This window comes from Felis catus, chromosome F2 (genome assembly GCF_018350175.1).
Source record: "Felis catus isolate Fca126 chromosome F2, F.catus_Fca126_mat1.0, whole genome shotgun sequence".
NCBI lineage: Eukaryota > Metazoa > Chordata > Mammalia > Carnivora > Felidae > Felis > Felis catus.
In genome coordinates, this window is record NC_058385.1 from 47,444,141 (window position 1) to 47,467,672 (window position 23,532).

Here is a 23,532-nt window from a genome sequence, read left to right on the forward strand (position 1 = left end):
TTTTTTTTTCTCCCTCCATATCACTATCCAGTTGCTCCAGCACCATTTGTTAAAAAGACATCTTGTCTCCATTTAGTTGCCTTGGGATCTCTGTAGAATGAGTGTAATTGTGGGTTAGTTCTCCAATTTTTGACCCAGGATATCGAATGCATTTTTTTTTTTTTTTTTTCCTGTTGGTTCAGGTCAGCTTTTCCAACATGTAGGAGCCATGCCCCTGTGTTTAAGATGATGGTCATTGGCTTCCCATTTTTCAGTCTGCCCAGGACTATAAAAGACCATGGCAGAAGGCGAAACAGATGGTTTCTAATTTCCTAAAGAGGAGTCAATGTCGTGGCAGTGTGCCAGATGCTTGCAGCCTGCCACCCGTTTAGTTGCCGCGGGGACAAAATGCCACCACCTGAGGCTGAGATTGCACCCTAAATCATAATATTTGAAAATAATAAACATTTGATGGGCCTACTTACTATGTGCTCTGCTCATTTAATCCTCACCCAAACCCTATGAGGGGTGTACTATTTTTGTCATCTCTGTTTTCCAAGTGAGTAAACTGAGGCACAGGGAGCCGGCCTATGCCCATGGTCATACTGCAGTAAGTGGTAGAGATGGGGCTCATCACAGGCTGCCAGGCGTCAGGACTTGTGTGGGGCCTTCCAACCCTCAGTGTGGTTCCATTCCTAAAGACAGGGAGTGACTCACCCCAACTTTTTTTTCAAAACTGCATGTCCTCTGTCAATGTCATTAGCGGTATCTTATCTTTCAGAAGAGCCAAAGGGACTGGCTCTCTGCAGTGTCGATAGGGAGTTAGGTGGGCAAGTTGCTCTGGTGACCCTCTGTCACCACTGAGTCCCTGCTGTACTGTGTGAAATCGGGGAAGAGCAGAGTGAGACGTGATAAATCCCCTGCCCTTAAGAGGCTACCATATTTCTTGAGTTCTGGTAGCTGTATAGTCAAACTTTCAATGTCTTTCTAATAAAAAATAATGCCTTAAAGTTAGCTTCCATACTTTCCTGGGCCATATTGCTTAAAATAGTTAACAGACATTTTTTTTTTTTTTTAACCGAACAGGGATCTTGTAAGCTTTTTGGCATTATTGAATATTTATGATTTGCCCACAGGCAGTTGGGATGTTTCAGCGAGGAAAGCAAAAGCAGCTTACTTCACATGGGAACGTCGGGCACATGCTTTTTCATTAAAAATTTGCCACTGAGGTTTTTCTCAGCGGGTGTGGAAATCTCCCATTAGTCACATAAGAGTCCACGGAGGTGGCCCAATGTCAACAGAACCATGATGCTGTTTGGGGGTGTGTGTTATCAGTTGTGTTTGTGTTGTAGATAAGGAGGCTTGTGAAAGGAAACTATTGTATTTGGGGTTTTATTTGGAAGGGAATGAGAAAGTAACTTACATGAAACTCAATGTGAAGACTATTCTCAGGACCTTTGGTGTAGCTGCCCTCCTAGTCGTGGAAATCAGTGTTTACGTTGTATATTGTATTTAAATCTGATGTAAATTAAATGGAATCGGATCTGTTGTTATCTTTAGTCATGGCATTGCTAACTGGTTCTAAGATTAGGTGAGTAATTTCACCAGGTAAATTTCACTAAGAAAAATTTGTCTAAAATCTGGTACTTCTTTCAGGAAAACTATTAAAATGTCTGGGACTCTTGTTGAATTAGGAAATTTTATTTTATTTTATTTTATTTTATTTTATTTTATTTTATTTTATTTTATTTTATTTTATTTTATTTTATTTTATTTTATTTTATTTTATTTATTTAAAATGTTATATAACCTAATTGAGAAATTCATAACATATAAGAGAGGGGGTTTACTTTTTTTTTTTTTTAAATTTTCTAACGTTTATTATTGAGAGACAGAGCATGAGCACAGTAGGGGCAGAGAGAGGGGGAGACACAGAATCCAAAGTAGGCTTCAGGCTCTGAACTGTCAGCACAGGGCCTGACACGGCACTCGAACTCACAAACCGCAAGATCATGACCTGAGCTGAAGTCGGCCGCTTAACCGACTGAGCCACCCAGGTGCCCCGCAAATTTTATTTTTTAAAAATGTTTATTTGTTTTGAGAGGCAGCACACCTGTGAGTCGGGGAGGGGCAGAGACAGAGAGGGAAAGAGAGAGAGAATCCCAAGCAGACTCCATGCTGTCAGCACAGGGCCCCGATGTGGGGCTCCAGCCCACTAATATGATCGTGACCTGAGCCAAAATCAAGAGTCAGATGCTTAATTGCCTGAGCCAGGTGCCCTACAAATTTCATTTCTTATTAGAGACTGATTCTTCTGTATGTGTGTGTGTGTATGTGTGTGTAGGTGGATATCAGAGAAGTGAGCTGTTTGGCTCAACTGAGGCTGGGAGCTTTTTTTTTTTTTTTTTTTTTTAAATTTTTTTTTCAACGTTTATTTATTTTTGGGACAGAGAGACACAGAGCATGAACGGGGGAGGGGCAGAGAGAGAGGGAGACACAGAATCAGAAACAGGCTCCAGGCTCTGAGCCATCAGCCCAGAGCCTGACGCGGGGCTCGAACTCACGGAGCGCGAGATCGTGACCTGGCTGAAGTCAGACGCTTAACCGACTGCGCCACCCAGGCGCCCCTGAGGCTGGGAGCTTTTTAAGACAGTGGTAACATTAAAAAGTTCTTTAATGGATTGATTTTAGCTATTTTATTGTACAGTCCCTTTGTAAGAACATTTGGTAAATATTTACTTCTACTGGTGCTGCTTTGATTTCTGTTCTGTAGAAGCTTACTATTGGTCTATAAGACATGGAAAGAAGAGTTTTTACAGAAAAATGATATGTACAGTCATAATAAGAATCAAAGTGGAAAGAAGAATTTGCTTATTCTGTACTACAATTTTGTGTCAGTTAAAATGAGTCTATCTACCTGTATGAATAAAGGAACACCAGAGTCTTAGTGATTTAATACACTAAAAGTTTATTTCTTATTAGTAAGGATCCTGATACATGTCTGCAGACCTCTTTCTAATTAACGACTCAGGAATCCAGATTCTCTCCATCTTATGACATTCCTGTCTTCATATGTGGCCTCTGGGCCCCCCTGCTTGGGAAGTGAGATCATGAAGATTGCAGACTGACTTGTAAATACTATGACCTGATAGTGACATGCATCACTCCCGTTCATCTTTCATTGGCTAGAACTAGTCACATGGTCTTAACTAACTAACTTGCATTGCAGGGCTGAGAAGTTTAGTTCTGCCATGTGCTTAGGAATGAGAAGAACTATATACATGGGCAAGCACCAGATATTTCTACCATGTATTTAATAATTCAGTCCTTGGTATGTTACTTGTCAAATTAACATAGTTTGCAGAGAATCCTGAAATGAAAGCAAGGAATGATTATTTGTCATACCCAATAGATCTACGATGGTTAGTTAGTGATTTTATATTCATCTGTAGACTGGTAACTGGAAGTTATCCTGAATCTAAGCCCTGTCCAGTAGGATTAATTGTTTTTCAGTTTTTTCTTAATGTTTATTTATTTTTGAGAGAGAGAGAGAAAGAGCATGAGCAGGAGAGGGGGCAGAGGGAGAGGAAGACACAGAATCTGAGGGAGGCTCCAGTCTCTGAGCTGTCAGCACAGAGCCCAATGTGGGGCTCGAACTCATGAACCACGAGAACGTGGCCTGAGCTGAAGTTGGACGCTTAACTGACTGAGCCACCCAGGCACCCCAGCATGATTAATATTTTAACTAGGAGCTCATTTCCTCCCACACATTTAAAGAATAACACTTTAGTAAGAAAGAAAGAGAGAAAGATATGTATATCTTGTATACACACACACACACACACACACACACACACACACACACACACACACACACACACACACACACACACACACCATGGAGTGATAATCCATCACAAAAAAAGATGCGATCTTGCCATTTGCAACAACCTGGATGGACCTAGGGGGTGTAATGCTAAGTGAAATAAGTCAGTCTGAGAACGACAAACACCATATGATTTCACTCATTTTGGAATCTAAAAAACAAAACAAATGAATAAACAAACGAAAAGCAGAATTAGATCTATAAATACAGAGAACAAACTGTTGGTTGCCAGAGGGAAGGAGAGTGGGAGAGATGGGCAAAATGGGTGAAGGGGAGTGGGAGATACAGGCTTCCAGTTATGGAATGAATAAGCCATGGGGATAAAAGGCACAGCATAAGGAATATAGTCAATGATACTGTAAAAGCCTATGGTGACAGATAGCAGCTACACTTGTGGCGACCGTAGCATAATATAGAGAGAAGTTCACTCACTATGTTGGACACCTGAAACTACTTTAGCATTGTGTGTCAACTATACTCAAATAAAAAAAAATGTTTTTTAAGGATAAAAGTCTTAAAAATGTTGAATCAAGTACTAAATTGGAACATAGTTTCACTTGTGATTAATGCACTTGGTTTTACTATGTTTATTTTAGACATATTGATATAATGCATACGGTACCATCAGATTTCTATCCTTTTATTACATCCATTTGTTTCTGCATCAAGCAACATTTTGGAAAAGGCTTAGCATATACATTTTATACTTTAGGAAGATTTCGGTTTCTCTGTGTGTAGTCAAATTTGCTGTGATTGGATGACCCGTTATTCAGATTGATAGCAGTCGTCTTCCCACCTCCCGAACACAATGGCCATGGAAGCCCTTGTCTGTTACACCTGGTACTTTGCAGCACCATTTGATACTTTGATCACTCTTTCCTCTTAAAAATGCTCTTGGCTTCATGTCCGCAGCTTCAGTTGTCATGTATCTCTAAAGGCTTTCACATGTTTTCCTCCAGCCCAGTTCTCTCTTCTTTGCTCTAGACCTTCATATCTAACTGCGTATGACTCTCCATCTATCCTGAATCTGATCTGTAGCCTTTCCTTGTGTTTTCCACCTTAGTGGGTAGCACCACCATCCTGGTTTCTCAAGAAACTAGGATATTTCTTGATATTTTGCCCCCCCCCCCCGCCATCCATTATCAATTCTATCAATATTTCTACACATTTCTCAAATCCATTTTTCTCCATTCTGCTTCCACCATGCTGGCCCAATCTGTCAGTTTCTCTGGCCTATAATACTGCCTGCTTTTGTACACTGTACCAGGGATAGTGTTTTCAAAATGCTTATCTGATTATGTCACTCCCCGCTTAAATCCCATCGCTTTTAAGACTGAGATATAAATCTTTAACGAGTATACAAGGCATTGCATATTCTGCTTCTCTTCTGCCTTTCCCACCTCATCTTCTACCTCTTTCCCCCTTGTGCTCTCTGCTGTGGGCTCCATTCGGTTCTGTGAACCTGAAATACTTCCTCTTCCCTCAGGACCTTTGTGCATGCTGCTCCATGTTCTAGAAGTGTGCCGTGTAATGCCATAGCCACTGGCCACATGTGGCAATGAAAATGAAATAAAATCAAGAATTTAGTTTCTCAGTCCCACTAACTACCATTTTAAGTGTTCAATGTGACTTGTGGCTACTGTATTGGACAAAGAAGATATAGAAGACTTCCATCTTTAAACTAAATTCTCTTGGACAACACTGTTCTAGAATATTCTTTGCCACCTCCCACACCCTTCCTCCTGTGTGATTTCCTCAGGAAATCCTTCCCTGCCCTCTTCCTTCAGTTTCTAGTAGAGTCAGTTTTCTTTGAATCTAAGTCTACCAGCAACTACCGTGAACACATCTGCAATCAAAGTTACATTTATTTAGCCTGCTTCAGCAGGGGACCCTTAGGAACAACTCTGTAACATAGACTTGGGAGTTGGTCTTCACAGTGTTTGGGATTATACCGGGTAAGTGTAAAGAGGGATTACGGAGGTGACAGCCAGCTCTGGACTGGATATGAGAAGTCCCTGAGGCAAATTGGAAATTGGGTAACCATAGTTCAGGAGATGAGATAAGCCAAGCAGGACCGAGGATGCGTTTGCTAAGAAAGCAGCAGTTCCTTAGAAGGAAGACGTGGGATTCACTTTCGTAGCTGTGTTCCTGTCTTCTGTTGGAAACATTGTTGGTCTTGTCCGTGTGCCACCAGAAGTAGTACACAAAGGCCGATTGTCAGTGGGACTGATTTTTTACTCTCTCGGTCGTGCTGTGCTCTCCTAGAACTCTGTTGCTCTTCTCCAGAGTGCTGGCACCACTTTGTGATTTTTTGAATGAATGGTATTTTTAATGAATATCTTTCCTCTGGTAGACCGGAAGTTTCATGAGAGCACACACCTCTTCTCTTTGTGCTCACTTTGGTACCCATAGCATCTAGCACACTGCCTGACACGAAGCAGATGCTCAGTCTTTATTGAAAGAGTGGATAAATGAATAAATGAATGATAAGACCTAAGAAATCGGTGGCTGATCAAAGACACGGAGGCAGAAAGTATCTGATTTTCTGACAGTTGACGAATCGTTTGTCTTTTTCCAGTAGACTCTTAAGCAGACGTCTCCTTCCTCCCACCTAAAAAAATTGTAGAATTCTAATATCCAAAATTTAAATGTAACATTCTAATATTGCCTGATATCTCGAGTCCTTTCAGGGTCGTCTTTAAAATATATGTTACTGTACCTTCTTTACTCTCCTTTTTCTCAGTCCCAATGATTAAGAAATGTATAGATGCACACATCAAATCGCAGTAAAGTACGGTGTTGTTGGCTGTCTGCTTGCCTTTGGGCATTCTACAAATTATGTGAAAAGATTTCCAAACGGTTGTGGAAACTTGGTAACTGTAACCAGAATGACCCAAACATTTTGGGTATGACTCTCCATACTGAATCAGGTAGGGCTGTAATGACCCAGCAATGTGATCGGGTCTCATGAAGGATTATGATGTTTTCCAGGTGGACCACACATTTAATTTTTTTAATTATAAAGACAATATAAAATGATGAAGGATAAAGTTGAAAGCTCAGACATTTTGGCAACATGTTTACTGTCTTTATTTTTTCATAGTTCTTGTTCACATGTGCCTTATTAGGGTAAGATTCTGTGTTTTAGTCAGCAATGCAGTCCCTTTGAGTCTGAACAGTCGTAGTATATCACACCTTCTCACATCACCTGAGGGGTTAGAACCACAGAATTTATAAGTTTAATGTGTTTTAGTAGGCTAGTCTGTCCTCAGGTTTCAGAATTCTGCGGCATGAACAATAAATTCACTGAGGCCTGTGTTTACTAATGCTGGTCCACCAGAATTAGTTGTATTCGTATTGTTATGGGTTACTGCATATTCCTTCAAAGGAGACCTTGGAAATGCATTTCCTCTATCCCTTTTTTTTTTAATATATTTTTTTCAACGTTTATTTATTTTTGGGACAGAGAGAGACAGAGCATGAACAGGGGAGGGGCAGAGAGAGAGGGAGACACAGAATCGGAAACAGGCTCCAGGCTCTGAGCCATCAGCCCAGAGCCTGACGCGGGGCTCGAACTCACGGACCGCGAGATCGTGACCTGGCTGAAGTCGGACGCTTAACCGACTGCGCCACCCAGGCGCCCCATCTAATTCTTAACTATACTAAGTATAAATACCTTTTCGTAGATCAGCCCTGGCCAATAGAACTTTCTACAGTGATGGAAATTTTCCTGTATTCACTCCACTATGGTAGCTACTAGCCACATATGGCAATTTAGTACTTAAAATATGGCTGGTTGCCTGAGAAACTAAATGTTTAACCTAGATTTTTAGGTCCTCCCTTCATAATCAAATCAGGCCCGTGTCCTTGTCCCCATGTAGACACCACATTTGTGCCATCATTTTGTCTTGACTCATGTTGGTCTTCTTTCACCTGGATTACTTTTTCTCAATTCCTTCAATTGATCCAGCTTCTCTTTAGCTTCCATGGGTTAGAACAGTCTCCACAATTTCTACGAAATCGTCCTGTCATCTTGCTGACCTTCCTTTCCTGGCAACGCCCATTATTTGCTTTTCCAGCCAGGACACCTGGATGGATGGATGGATGGATGGATGGATGGATGGATGGATGGATGGATGAATGAATGATTCAAAATAGACTTTCACATTTAGTCGTTTGGTCTATTTTACTTCGATTTGTTGTGGTTGTTGTTCATGAGAATTTGCCCATCTCTTCAACCAACTTTCGGTGGAGCCCCAGAAGATTCCCATTGAATGCTTTGTTGATTGATTGATTCATTGATTGATTGCAAAAGAAACGCAAATCTGTATCTTTGATTCTTTGTCACAATTATTGAACTAGTCAACAAGCTCCTAGGATGCACATAAATGCACTTTGATGGCAGAAACCATTTTCTTGGATCCAGGGAATTTATAAGACAACACAAAAAGAAGTATCCTGTATATTTTACTTATAAATTGTGAATTCTAGAGATGGTGGTTAAGGATCGTGAAGAAAGTTTGGAAAATAGTTGTGAGTAACCTTTTCCTGTGAAGGAAACTGGTGAACTGTGGTCAAAGAATGGAAGCTTACAGCTGAGAAAAGAGAGGCAGGAAAGTTGTTATTTTGAAAGAGACACTGGAAAAAAGTCACATTGGGAGGAGCAGGTGTGTGTGGTCAACCAAGTGCTTTTTCATCCTGTTATATTCACTTCAGGATCAAGTGGGGGTGTTTGCACATCTACTTTTGAAAAGGTTTTAAAATGTAACCAAGTGCTTCCAGCTTGCACTAAATAACAACTAGAGGGGCGCCTGGGTGGCGCAGTCGGTTAAGCGTCCGACTTCAGCCAGGTCACGATCTCGCGGTCCGTGAGTTCGAGCCCCGCGTTGGGCTCTGGGCTGATGGCTCAGAGCCTGGAGCCTGTTTCCGATTCTGTGTCTCCCTCTCTCTCTGCTCCTCCCCCGTTCATGCTCTGTCTCTCTCTGTCCCAAAAATAAAAAAATAAACGTTGAAAATAAATAAATAAATAAATAAATAAATAAATAAATAAATAACAACTAGATATCCTTGGATCCAAGCTTTTTCACCCATAATACTAGGCTTTAGAGTTTCCCTCCAAAATGTACTCTTAAAATATTGTGATAAAGATGATCTTAGAGAAGGGCACTGAATATGGCCAAGTGATTACTATAGAATAGAATTTAATACACATATATTGAGTTCACCATGTACCGAGTACTGTACTTAGTACTTTATATCTATTAACGCATTTATCCGTCTAATCACTGTAAATAAGCATTTTGCAGATGGAGAAAACATGGCACTTGCCTCAATTTTATACAGGTAGCCGGTTAAAATGTTAGAATTTGGGATGCCTGGGTGGCTCAGTCAGTTAAGCTTCCAACTTTGGCTCAGGTCATGATCTTGCGGTTTGTGAGTTCGAGCCCCTTATCGGGCTCTGTGCTGACAGCTCGGAGGCTGGAGCTTGCTTCGGAATCTGTGTCTGCCTCTCTCTCTCTCTCCCTGCCCCTTGCCTGTTCATGCTCTCTCTCTCTCTCTGTCTCTGTCCTTCCCTTTTAAAATAAGTAAATAAAAAAAGAATTTATGATTTTTGGAATATGCACTGGCAATGATAGAAAATGGAAGAGATGTTTTTATATGTTTGAAGAAACAGGTTCCAGTACCTGCAGACACTTTTGCAACACCTGTGGACATGTGAATATGGACATGTGAATAATATGCAAAGCACAAATACCCTTTCTGTCCAGCATAATTCTCAGTGTGCAGGTGATATGTGAGTTCTGTGCGCAAATGGCAACTATTTTCATTGTAGCTGAAAACACAGTACTAAAAAATGTGTCACGTTCCTTTCTGAAGTGAGGATTTAACAGTTTGGATACATTTGTCACTTTTTGTTTCTTTTGCATGATGACTTACCTATTTGTTTTAATTTTGGCGACTCGTAAATTTTGCAGAAATTCCGGAGTGCTTCCGTTGGGGCTGAGGAGTACATGTACGACCAGGCATCAAGGTAGGCTCCCGGGAGATGCCCCTAGAAACTGATGAACTGCTAACACTTGAAATGTCTCCCTACGTTATACTTTTGAACCTTTAAAAGAAAATTATTTTCTCGATTACAATGACTTCTAAATTGCTATTTCCATGGACAATTGTAATACAAATTGTAAGTGGTGAGTCCTGCCACAGAGATACATAAACAGAAAGCTGAGAGGACCTACAGGCCTGTGTGTGCGATGCGGGTTGGGAGGAGTGGGGGGTGGGTCAAAGCTTGCACGAAGGGGCATTTGAGCCACATCTTGAAGGACTGTTAGCAGGAGTCTTCCAGGGAAAGAAGGAGTATTAAGAACATTCTAGGTAGAGGTGCCAGATGTTCAAAGCCCTCGGTCGTGATCATGTCTGTAGATAGGAGAAAAGGGCAAGAAATGAATCTCTCTCCCATTTATAAAGCTTACCAGTGATTTCTGACAGAATTAAACACAAGTTACTCATGAAGGTAGTCAGAGCCCTCTATCTGCTGGTCCCTTTACTTTAAACCTTGTCCTCTACTGTATTGCTTGCCCCTTTTGCTTTTATGTGTGTGGCTCTCTTCTGTTCTCTCTGTTTCCGCCTAATGTCCTCCTCATCCTTCAGGATCTTGCTTCAACCTCAGACTCCCCGTTTGGTCTCCCCGGATCGTCCAAGTCAGAATTTGGGTGTGTGGTGTTCATGAGGGGAAGGGGCATGGTGGGGAAGATAAGAGTTCCAAATAACCTTCTAAAATGTGGAAATACATGCATAATTTGCACGCTATAAGCCCAAATCACCACGTAGTCAGCTGTCTGGCTGGTGAAAAGAACATTGACCTATCAGTCACTTGACCTGTCGTCTCTTTCTGCTGCTGTCGTCGTCCACTGGAGTGAGCAAGTTTCTCAGCCTGTCTTCAGCTGTGAAATGAGGAAGGTGTTTTTTTTTTCTTATGTTATGAATAGACAGGCTTAGGGGGCACGAACTCCCCAAAATTAGATTCAAAACTATTTCTGTTCATATGTGCTTTTTTTCTGGAGAGAGGGTTCACAGCTTTCTTCATTTTTTTTTTTTTCTTTTAAAACAAAGTCTGTGCCCTAGACAAGTTGCAAATTGCTGGTCTAGGTGATTCTTAATATCCTGTCCGAGTCTCAAATTTTATGATTCAGTGGCTGTACTGAAATTGCTTTTTCTAAGCAAAATGACAGTGAAATTGGTTCTGTCTTGAATGATTTATTTCCTACCTAATTCTAAGACACATATTCCGGAATTTGCTTAGTTTATCAGTTTAAGCGTAAGGTTTTTATCATGAAATGAGGAATATTGTTTTGCCCTTCACATTTCTTTCTCCTTACAAAACTTACAAAAAATGAAACATTGCTGAAATGTTTAACATAGAAAGTAGGGGTCCCCCATAATGTTGTAAGTAGGTCATTTTAAGAGGCGAACTTTGACACATTTTTACATCCAGCTTTTCAAAGACTACTGAATTAAAGAGCTAAGAAAACAATAGGCCCAGTGAAGAGCTTTTGATGATTAAAAAAATACACAAAACATTGGTTATTGGATTATCACTATAGGCCATCCAGCAGTGTAGGAGAAAGAAATATTTCTGAATGGACATCTTAAACAAAAGAGATTGTGGTGCATACCTGTTGTTTACTTTAAATAATGGATAAATTCTCCAAATTTGGGAAAATCAGTGTTTTTATTTTATTTTGCTTTTATATATTAGGGAAATTATGTAGAGCAGCGATCTGCAAACTTTTTCTGCAGTGGGTTAGATAGTAAATATTTTAGATTTGGCACACCGTATGTCACAAGCACTAAACCCTGCTGTTATGAAAGTAGCCATAGACAAGACATAAATGAATGAATGTAGTCGTGTTCCAATAAAACTTTATTTACAACAATAGGCAGGGAGCTAGATTTGGCCAGGGGACCATTGTTTGCAAACTCCTGATTTACAGCAGTTACCCTTTCATGAGTTCTTCTGCAGTCTTGAAAGCAAACAAACAAAAAACCAAAAATAAAAAACCCAGTTTCTGCTATGGAACTAGATTCTCAATAGTGAATGTTTGAGTTTCATTTGGGTTTTCACATTTCAAAATGCTTTCAAGTGGGATATAGCTATTTTGCAACATCTTGGTTGCACAAAAAGAGGTCTAGGTACAGGTATGAATTAAACAAAAGCTTTCACACATTTGGCTTGTTGTTGGGATAAAAGTGGCAAATTCTATCGATTCTCAAGCTTCAGGCATTACTGATTGCCATCCAAGACCTAACAGATTCTTCTGGCAAAAGCTTACGTAATTGGACAGGCTCCTCATGGACTTTTCTCTCCTTCTAAACCATCTGGTTTATGAGCCACTATTAGAAATGCTCCATACATTGTATCAGCAATGACCTTTGGTCTGGTCTCATCTCTTTGCCATACGTTGTGTTTTGTCTCTGAAATGGAGTAAGTACTGGTTAATTTTCCTACAAAATGCTGTCAATGTGAAATTGATTAGGAAGGCAGAAATGTCCAAGTGAGTGAATCTGACCACTGTTTGTTTTCTGTTCACAGTGGCACATTTCAATACACCCTGGAAGCTACCAAGTCTCTGCGTCAGAAGCAGGGGGAAGGCCCCATGACCTACCTCAACAAAGGACAGTTCTACGCCATAACGCTCAGCGAGACTGGAGACAACAAATGCTTCCGACACCCAATCAGCAAAGTTAGGGTATGATCCTTATTTCTCAAATAAAGCGCAGAGGGATCAGATGAAGGGAAGTGCTACCTTCCTTCATCTTGCGGGAGGGTGTGGAAAAAAATCCCAAAATAAATAATTCCAGAACAAATGTCAGAGAGTTGGAGCAGGACAGAACTTACTGGCTTACCGTTTATCATTTTAATCAGTAACCAATAAACCCCAGGGAGGGCCATGGTTGAGACATGCTTTCTGGCTGTATCCAAGGGATTTTCCCAGTTTCCTTCATTACCTTTATGCTTCCTAGTTGTTGTTCTTGTGTTCAATCAATTGATCTTAATTTTCCAAGCAGGTAGTTGTAAGTCGGAGCTTATTTGTGGGCAAAGAAAGAGCTGCGGCTGTCTTCTGTGAGGGAGGCTGCAACTTATTCTGTGTCCCCGGACCCTTTGCGACTTGCTTACAAAGCCCTTCTGCAGCCCAGTGCTTCCTCAGGAGTAAAGTGAGGCATGACACGATCCCTACCAGGAGTGACTCGGTGGAGTTTTCACAGTCATGAGTATTAGTTCCGTTTGTGGGAAATGGAACTGTGCCAGAAGCCTACCAGCTTCTGGCATTCTCGCCGCGGCCGAGAAGGGAGGACACTGGCAATCCTTTTCTCCTGAAAAGGAAAATCATAGCAGAGCTGTCTGAAAAGAGGTTGAAGGACTTTCCTGCCCGATTGTAAAATGATTTGTTTTACATGCTGTGTGCATAGTGCCACCCCACCTTATTTTATCCGTAGCTACCGCCTCCTAAGCTCTTTAGTACATTGAGAAGAAAGCCACGCTGTCCCTAGAGAGAGCATAGTGACTTTGCCCCCATCCCAGATGCCCATGCAAAGGTAACAAATGAGGGAGAAGAGAGAGAAGAGTATTTGGGCACCTGCTGGCCAGCTTGTCTGTTACTAGTTTTAGGTAAAATCATTGTAGCGGTGATCTCTCAGTCAGCTGGGTTTTGTGGCTTTGTTTCAGTGAGAAAGATAAGGAACGTTGCTGGTCATTTCTCAGGCCAGCAGTTCTTCCTCCCTGTAAGCCTGTCCCAGTCCCAGATCAGAGCTGCAGGAGGCAGGGCAGCTGGGAGTGAGAGAAAGATGTGGAGCGAATGTCCTACCCAAGGCTGAGCCCGTTGTAGGTGGAAAGGGGGCTTGGTGTGTTCCCTACCCTGTGGTCAAGGCTGTGGCAGAGGGGGGCCATCCTCCTCCTCCTCATAATCATCGTAATGGTGGAGGGATATAATAATAATATTAATGACGACAACAATGACAGAGAGATGCCATGATACTGACAAGCGCCACAACGTAACAACTAATATTTATTGGGTGGATCTTCTATGTGCCGGGCACTGTGTTAAGTACCATATATCTAGCAGTCCATTTATTTGAAACTAACAACAGCCCTATGATATAGGCACTATTTTTGTAATCTTACAGATGAGGAAACGGAGCCTTTTAGAGACTAGTAACTGGCCAAGGTTACACAGCTAAAATGTGAGGGAACCAGGATATATCCCAGGCAGTCAGATTCCTGAACTCATTCTCTTAACCACTAAGGTACACTGTGTTGAGTCACATGGAGGGCTAAAAGCCATAAGCGTTTTAGCCTGGGACCCACCTCTGGATATATATGCTGGGCTTCATACCCTATACCCCCACGTGTGGATGCCTGGTAAGAAGACTCTGGATAAATTTACTTTTTAAAACACAATCTTGTAAATTACCAGCGCATGTGTAACTCTTTTAGATTGTATAACTCTATAACCAGTATATATATGCACCCTCTTAACAGCACCATTATCTTCACCCTGCAAAGATGGTGCATGGTTCACATTCTAAGGCCATGACTATTGAGTTTGAGTATAGACACTCTTCCAAGAATTCTACTTCATTGAAACTGTGGAAATAATTTAATATTTAATTTATTTCCGTCTGTTCATTTTGGCTAGAAAGAGCCCTGCTCTCTTATGGACTTCAGTCTAACGCCCTTGGAGAGTTAGAATGGTGCCTTTCAGAGGGATCTTTCTTTCTCCTCAGCTCTGGGAGAGCAAGCAACGTGGAGGGAAAGAGGGATGCACTTGGAACCCACCAGCATTAATTTTGGAGAACAGTGTCATTCGGAATAGAAGCATGTATGCTTGGTAATAGCATTTTCAAACCGCGTTTCTCTGTATTACTGAAGAAATAAGTTTCCAGACCAAGAATATGCCATTATTTAGGCTAACGTAGTCATTTGCTGCAAAAAAAATTCCCTGCTATTTTTATCTTGGAACAGAAAGAAATAAACACCAGGAGACCACTCACTGAACTTTTACATATATGGTAGTCCTTGCCCTGTTATGTGTGGGGGATACATTGGAGGTCCCCCCCAGCCCCGCAGTGGATGCCTAAAACCATGGATAGTATGTAGCCATTTATATGCTATGGTTTTTCATTTACATACGTACTTATGATAAGGTTTAATTTATAAAGTAGCAGAGTAAGAGATTAACAGGAATAACTAATAATAAAATAGAAGAGTTTTAACAATATACTGTCATAAAGGTTATGTGAATGTGGTATCTCTGTCTCTAAATATCTTACTATACTCTGCTCACCCTTCTTTTCGTGATGATGGGAGATGATAAAATTCCTACATGAGGAGATGAAGTGACATGAATGATGTGGGCTCTGTGACCGTAACGTTACGCTACTGTTGACCCTTGGATGATATCAGAAGACACTTCTCTGCTTCTAGACTGGGGTGACCAATTGTGGGTAACGGAAGCCACAGTTAAGGGGGACTATTTAAATGGCGAAGTTTCAGGAAGTGGAAGACAGATTCAGGAAGTGGGAGAGAGAAGAATGAGACGCTTGTGGCTCTTAGTTCCACCAGAACAGCCAGTGATGCCCCTTCTTGTCATCTTTCTGTACCTTCGAGGGTCATGCTGCTTGTGAATCCGAATAATAGGGATATTTCCGAACTAGTGTTCCTAACAGACATCTGCTTTCCTGTGTAACCAATGTTCACACATACTTTGGGAATCAGCCCAATTTGGAGTTGATGGTACAGCCGCAAGCATGTATTGTGTATCTCTTATTTGCCAGGCACCAGGACCACTGTCCTTGTCCTCTTTGAGTTGGAAGCCAATGGGAAGACATTGCCATCGACAGAATAGTTATAAATAATTAATGAAATGACTACAAGTGCGCAAAATGCTACAAGGGAGAAGTTATTAAGGAATGAGAATCAATGAAACATTCTGCAATAGTAGGAAAATGTCCAAGAAGTATTTTGGCTATGGAGGGAGGAGAGCACCAGTATCCCTGATATTGTAGTTAAAGGGATTTGGGGTTGTTTGTGTTGGTAGGGTCTCATCTCGTAAGTGGCAGTGAATTAACATTTATTTAGTTTAATGAGGATTTTTACCATTAAAAATTTTTTTTTTTCAACTTTTATTTATTTTTGGGACAGAGAGAGACAGAGCATGAACGGGGGAGGGGCAGAGAGAGAGGGAGACACAGAATCGGAAACAGGCTCCAGGCTCTGAGCCATCAGCCCAGAGCCTGATGTGGGGCTCGAACTCACGGACCGCGAGATCGTGACCTGGCTGAAGTCGGACGCTTAACCGACTGCGCCACCCAGGCGCCCCGAGGATTTTTATCATTTAGAACTCAAAGGGGTTTTGGATTCTTATTTCTACAAGATATGATTAGTTTTCCAAGAAAGCCCATCCAAATTGTGTTGAAATAAATAAAACAGTTGGCCTTGTAGCTTTTGGTCTGTAACTTGGATCCATGTTCATCAGTGTGAACTCATCTTGTAGTATTTCTTTCATTACCTCAGTATTTCTCTCATTACTCCACTATTCCAGCCTGAGGCACTTAATTAGGCTAGAAACAGGTGCTTGCTTCTTTATAAATGGCACCAAATTCTATGTTTCAGAATACAGAATTTCAAAAATGTGTTTGTTGTCAGTACCAAATAGACTTTTTTGGTATTCCCACTCGCCCCGCAAGACAATAAATGTGCTGTTCATTGGTTAATTTGGTTGTTTATGACTCGTGGTAACGAGGCGGTAGGATTCTTTTTTCCTATGTACAGTTGTCATTTCCCAATCACTTTTTAAATAGGCCCATCTGTAAACAAACTAAGCTGCGCAGCCGAGCTTGTCTGGGTTTTGTAAAGCGAGAAAAGCAGCCCCATGGGAGCACACCTCTGGCCGGGCTGCCAGAACTGGAGGCTGACACATCGGAGGCCCTGGGCAGAAAGTAAAACCTGTGATTCTCCCCTCTGCAGAGCGTGGTGATGGTGGTCTTCAGTGAAGACAAAAACCGAGATGAGCAGCTGAAATACTGGAAATACTGGCACTCTCGGCAGCATACGGCGAAGCAGCGGGTCCTTGACATTGGTAAGTTGACCTTGACCTCTCCGTGTGGTCTTTGGTGAACTGCCCTGTTGCCGTGATGCCAAGGAGAGCCTGGCACACAAATCAGAGCTGGGACCCACGCAGCTCTTCAGGGGAAATGCCAAGCACGCGTCTGTGCACTTTGTCAGTGCATTTGGTACAAATCAGGCTGAGAAGTCAAAATCAGGCTAAGCTGGGTGCAAAGCACTTTTTGTTCTATGGAAGTCAGCTGTGCCTCATATAATAATAGTGATACATTTGGATTTGCGACGACCGTGTCGGTTTCTAAAACGTATTTCCAGGCCCTCCTGTGTTTGGGTCTAACGGCCAGTCGGGCCGACCAGATGAACTCTTATCCCGCTGTGACACGAATAACCTCAGGATCATTTGACTCTAAGGTACTTGTGAAGGTCACATGACTGGAAAGTGAGTTCTGGCTCTCTAATTCTCTGTCTAGTGTCCCTTCAGCTCCAACACATTAGGTGGTCTGGCAAATGACACCTTTGAGAGAGTTTTTCCAGCAGGAGGAACGAATTTGCCAAGTATATTTCCTGGAGTTTGTGTATTCTTTTTTAATTTTAATGTTTATTTATTTATTTTGAGAGAGAGAGAGGGAGAGAGAGAGAGCGCGCGTGTAGGGTGGGGGCAGAGCAAGAGAGAGGAAGAGTGAGAGAGAGAATCCCAAGCAGCCTCCGCACTGTTAGCCCAGAGCCCAACACGGGGCTTGATCTCATGTACTGCAAGATCATCACCTGAGCCAAAATCGAGGGTCAGACGCTTAACCAACTGAGCCACCCAGGCGCCCCTGAAACCTGTGTATTCTTAGACACGATGTCTGTTCTCTACAGACAGGTAGTCCCCTGGGTGGGGCTCAGGATTCAGCCAGGAAAGCAGAGTCCATGCCAAATGGTCCCACGGAGGGAATCTGTTGCAAACACTGGGAGGGCTGAAGGCACCGGGAGGCATTCCAGAGATGAGCAACAGCAGGAGTCTGCTGCTGTTACCTGCAGGGCTGGAAGATCAAAGGGAGGAGGTTGTGGGTATTGGGAGAACCACCCAGCAAGAGCTGGAACCATAGTGGGGGCTGCCTCAGCAGGAGCTGGGGCCACAGAGGGAGCAGCTTTGCAGGAGGAGGAACTACGGAGGAATCACTGCCAGACACACCTCTTCAAAGAATGCCAACTGGGAGGAGGGGACGGAATGCCCTGTCTTCTCCCTGTCTCCCAGCCTCCCACCAGTGCTTCCCAAGGGCCGCGCTTACCCTGAAGCCATTGGCACAGCCTAGCAAATGCAGTTTGCGGGAATCGACCTCTGGGATACAGAGAAAGATGGGAAGTCAGGGATTGGATCTTAAAGTTTCTAGAAGGTAGTTCAGTATGCAGACAGTAATATATGTGTTTCTAAGTAATTTTAACACTGCATATGCTGTTTTTATAAGAAATAAGTAATTTCTTATCTGTGGGCTTTCTTGCCTCATTTTGCAGCAAAGAGGATGCAGTCGAAGTGAGTGTAGGCAAAGTGAAGGTTTCCATTGTGTTGGGTTTCAGAAGGTATTACTGAACCCTTGAAAGAAAGGCATTACTGAGCCATGGCTTTGATTTCTTACACACTGCAATGATGGATGTTTAGACATTCCATCTCACCCTTGCTAAGGTCTCGTGACCCAACGGCAGAAAGGTTAGTGACTAGGTTAGGGTTAGAGACTCATAATAGAACCTATGGAACTACTTGCTGGTTTATCCTGCAAGATGGTTACACCCCTCCTCCCCCCAGTGCACACCAGCATGCCCCCCCTCCCACGTACACCTCCTACTAGTCAAATGTATTTATAAATGCTTAATAATAAATAATAAACATAATAACTTTAATGAACCAGGAAACTGAGCCCAGAGAGACCCACTGACCCACTTTGCCAAGTGACTTCTCAGATAATTAGTGCAAGAGCTAGGATGAGACAGTCTTCCTCACCCAGCCCTTACATAGAAACTCCAAGAGTGAGTGACTAGGACACGGGCTTGGGGATACTTGCCTTAACCTGCTTTGTAGCCAGTCTACATGGAGCAGAGGAACAATTTTATTTTATTTGAAAAGTTAGCCTTATAATTATTACCCAAGAAAATGAGAGGAGCAATTAAACAGAAATATGGACTAAGTCCAAATAAGGCAAATAATAAAAGCATTTTACTGGCTTACCTGCTGGTTCAACTTTGATAGTGTTGCAAGGTTTACTTTTCTTAGACCAGAATGATTTCTCAGCTCTCACAGGACTTCAGATCTTATCTCTCTTCTTATCACCTCTTGCCTGCCTTCAGACTTTTCTCTGCAACCCTTTACACACGCATGGGCACACACACGCACACACGTGACTTATCTTTGAGATTTATGACTTTTACTAAGAAGCTTTGTGGCTTACTTGGGCCACTTGCTCTGAACCTGAACCTGAGGGGTGTTAATCAGTCCCTTAGCTTCAAATGGAAAATGGATTTTTCTCACCACAACCTCAACCTGACAGCTGCTCACAGAGGATGAGGGAATATGCAAAAATCTTATATAATTCGTTCTTTTACTAGATTAAAAAAAGATCAAACCGCGCACTCCTCTGCCAGTTGATGGCTAACACCATTTCCAGTATAAAGGGGGGGCCGAAGCCATGATCACGTGTACGTCTGTGTGTGGTGCCCCGCCATCAGCGGGAGCTCTGGAGTGTGGTGCTGAGAACATTGTGAAGGCTCTACCTTGGTTCCGCCAGGGGGGTGAGCTGTGCCTGCTGAGGGTGAGGGGAGGCCGAGGAGTGCATGTGCCGTGTAGTTGCCAGTTTGGGTCGAGAACCTTCTGGTAGCCTAAAGAAGGAAAGGAAGAATCCAGCGTTTAAAAATGTTTTACTTTGCTTAACCTCCATGAAGCTGGAGGTTATAGTCAGGGCTCCAAGGCTGCCGTTTCTAAATCTCCACCAGCCACCGCGGCCATCAGGTTCCACCGGGCCCTCTGGGTAGTGACCTTGAAGTTGGGAGTTCGACACTGAGATAAGGCCCCTTTCGCTAAAGCAGAGATTCATAACCTGTGGTCTTCAGAGTCTGTGGATGGACTGAGGGGAACCTCAAACTCCTTAAACACAATTTTGTGTGTTGAGGCATGCAGAGTCTTTCATCTCCTTTTTCTGGAGGTTCCCGGGGTAACCGGCCGTCCTCCAGCCCTCTGCCTCTCTACCTCCACTCCAAGCAAAGCCCACTGAAGCCTCCGCCTCTCTTTGTATCTTTCCTTATTCCGCAGCCCCTCAGCACTCATACGCAAGGATTTCTCTCTTGTCTCTTGTACCCTGTAATGATGGCTGGCGAACATTCTACGTCTTTCCTGACGTACATTGATCTCACTTGGATTAGAATGTTGGTTGCTCTCCAAGGCTGCTCCTCATCCCCACATACTTCTGGTCCTCTGAGTAGCCCCTCAGTGCTGGTCTCCTGCTGGGGAGAGGACTCTCAGTGTTCCCGATGGAGTCCTTTCTGTGGGTCCGTGCAAAGGAGAGTGGGAGCCCGAGGGCCCAGGGCCCAGGGCACAGGGAATGAGGCTGCTCCTCAAAGCACATGATGCCTTGGCTCCCAGGTTCCCTGTGTCCTGATTGGAGTCGCCAGTGGGGCTGCCCTGCATCACACCAGGCACAGCCCTCCTTGGGCAGATACTTGCCCATTACATGGTTTGTCCCATCACTTTTTGCCTGTTGTCACCTTATCAAAGAGACCTTCCCTGTCACCTTACCTAAACGGCGTATCCTCATCGCTCTCCAGCCCCTTCACCTGTATTTTACTGCAGAGCATTTATCACCCCCCTACATTTTCTTTATGTATATATGTTTCTGTTTCTTATTGTGTCCCCCCTCCTACTAGAAGGTAAAGCCCATGAGTGCAGACACTTGTCTCTTTTAGCACAGGGCCTGAGACATAGTGAGTCGTCAATAAATATTTCCTGAATGAATGAGTGAATGGACGAATGAATAAAGAAACATGTGGATTAAACTCTTATTACACTGACAGAAGGCAGGCCTCTGGAAGGACTGAACTATGTCTTTTTTTTTTATTTAAAAAAAAAAATTTTTTTTTTCAACGTTTATTTATTTTTGGGACAGAGAGAGACAGAGCATGAACGGGGGAGGGGCAGAGAGAGAGGGAGACACAGAATCGGAAACAGGCTCCAGGCTCCGAGCCATCAGCCCAGAGCCATCAGCCCAGAGCCCGACGCGGGGCTCGAACTCACGGACCGCGAGATCGTGACCTGGCTGAAGTTGGATGCTTAACCGACTGCGCCACCCAGGCGCCCCAACTATGTCTTAATTACATCTCTCATGTGTTCCTTGTCTTCTGTGTCCCAGGCTTGTTCATATATAAACATTTTGTCCTTCATTCCCCAAAACAGTTCTAAAAACTGAGGTGGTGAATGGTTGAGAATTTTCCCCAAGGTCATGCGCTTGGTAAGTGGTGTAGGTGAGGTGGAAACTCAAGAATGCTTGAGTTTGCACCACTTGTGGGTTTTTTTTTTATTCTCTGTCCTCACTCCACTGTATATCATCTTTGGATCTCAACCCCTAGGTAGTTCGTGGCCCCAGCAGGCCCTGATTACTTGTCGAGTGACTGCAGACATCCATTGCCTGACCTTGCTGATGTCCTGCTTCCCCTTTCTCAGCCTTCCTCTCCGGACATGAGGCTGTTTGGCAGTCTGGGGCATGGGACTCTTGGCTGCTGCTAGTTCTGATGTTTCCGAAAGCCAGTTCAGATATGTGGTTCTTGTACATTAGGCCATAAACTATTTTGCGGGGGGTGGGGGGGGGGGAAGGAAACATTAGCAATTAGTTCTTACTTGATAAAAGTAAAACAAACAGACTTCAGCCCAAGCGGCTCCTGCTGCTTTTCAAAGCATGCGAGCAGAGTTCTCTAAAGCCTCACAAGTTCTTTCTTGTGAGCTCGTTGAATTAACAATGATTCCAGGTCATAAATGAGTTTACATTCTGTAGCCCAAGAAGCTCTTCTGTGCCAATCATACCTGAGGTCTCCTGTATGGAAGCGGCACTGGGATTGTTTCTGTTGTTTGTTTTTCTCTGATTGTGAACGTCCCATGCGGAGTTAGTGCTGGCCCCATATTAGTTGCCTCTGGCTTGCAGAAAGGCACGGCTATTCCTTATTCATTCAGCAAACAGGCCAGACCCTTTGTTAGGCACTAGTGATTTAGAGGTAATTAGGACAGAGCCCCTGTCCTCAAACTGCTCGAGCCTGGGGGCAAGAAGATGAATAGCTAAGATGTCACCCAGTGAATGGCATCTTGGAGGAGCGCTTCCCGGAGGAGGTGTTTCTGAGACCCCTCAGAGAGGATGACAAGAACACACCAGGTCGACAAGGTGCCATACGAGTGCGTGGCAAGCCAAGGAAACAGCACATGCATACCCGGGAATCAAGGCAGAAGAACCAAAATGAGATTGGCAAATTATTTTATAAAGTCTGATAAAATTGTTAGCAAAGAGGGGAGGGCTGGAAACAGACCTGCATACTAGTAAGAGTGTTCATTGATTGGACTAATACAGACAGTAAGGTGAAAGAAGGAAGTCCTGAGGAAATGGGGCTGAGGAAATGAGAGAGAAGGGCTTGGGAGCTGGGGAAAGGCTTGCCTTTTAAAGGAGAATCTTAGGGCAACAGGGATGTGTAAGGTAGATGGGTTTGCTCGTCTCTCCGAAAGGAGGCCTGGGTAAAGCGGTTTCCGTGTGGTCCAGGCCAAAACTCCAGGCCTCCCGTAGAGGCTCATCAAGCCCGGCAGAGTGTGTGGGGGTCCAGGCCCCGGAAGGCTGTAGGCGTTAGAGGGCCATTGACTCGTGCCACCTGTGTCCCAGTGGCAAACCTGACCTGCAGGGAGAATGTTGGGGAAATGCTACCCCAGGGGCTTTGCAGAAGGGCATCACCGCAGCAGATGCTGAGGGTCGTGAAGCTCAGAGTTTTTCATCCTCTGCTGCTTTAACACAGTCTTGGCTTCATAAAGTCTTGTTGCACAGTTTTGTTGGGGAGATATTCAAATGTGTGTTTGTGTGTCTGTGTTTGTACTTTTTTATATTGAACTGTAGCATGCATACCTTATTTTTAGTGTTGCTATTATGGAACAGAGTGGAGTTTAGAGATCCAAGAATATGTAAGAGAGGAATAATAAAAATGATACCTACATATTGTCATTCATCCAAGTGGGTGCATTCCATTTGTACATCAGTCGTCCCAGATTGCTGGTAAGGACAGATGGAGGGAAGGGTGCAGAAATAGCAAACAAATAAGATAATGTAACGCCATGACATTTCTCTTTAGTGAGTTGTAGTACTTGAACTCAGAGCCGTTGGATAACCATTGAGGGTTTTTAGCAGCACTGTCATGGGATGATATCTGTATTTCAGACAGTTAATTCCAGGTCAGCATGGAGGATGGGGTGAAGTGAGGGAGAGACCGGTAGTGGAAAGACCAATTATAGCCGGGTGAATGGTGGAGAGCCCCCCGGAGGAGTGAATTGCAA

The 23,532-nt window shown here is 43.2% G+C and overlaps 1 protein-coding gene across 6 annotated transcripts in view; it reads left to right on the forward strand.

The window, feature by feature from the left end:
• Window positions 1–23,532, forward strand: part of GRHL2 (grainyhead like transcription factor 2) — a 181,321-nt gene that overhangs the window by 67,591 nt on the left and 90,198 nt on the right. For all 6 annotated transcript variants that reach the window (XM_045049526.1, XM_045049525.1, XM_006943329.5 and 3 more), the window contains 3 exons: window positions 9,841–9,896; window positions 12,459–12,615; window positions 16,893–17,004. In XM_045049526.1, coding sequence (XP_044905461.1) covers window positions 9,841–9,896; window positions 12,459–12,615; window positions 16,893–17,004 — 325 coding nt within the window. The remainder of the gene's footprint in view (window positions 1–9,840; window positions 9,897–12,458; window positions 12,616–16,892; window positions 17,005–23,532) is intronic.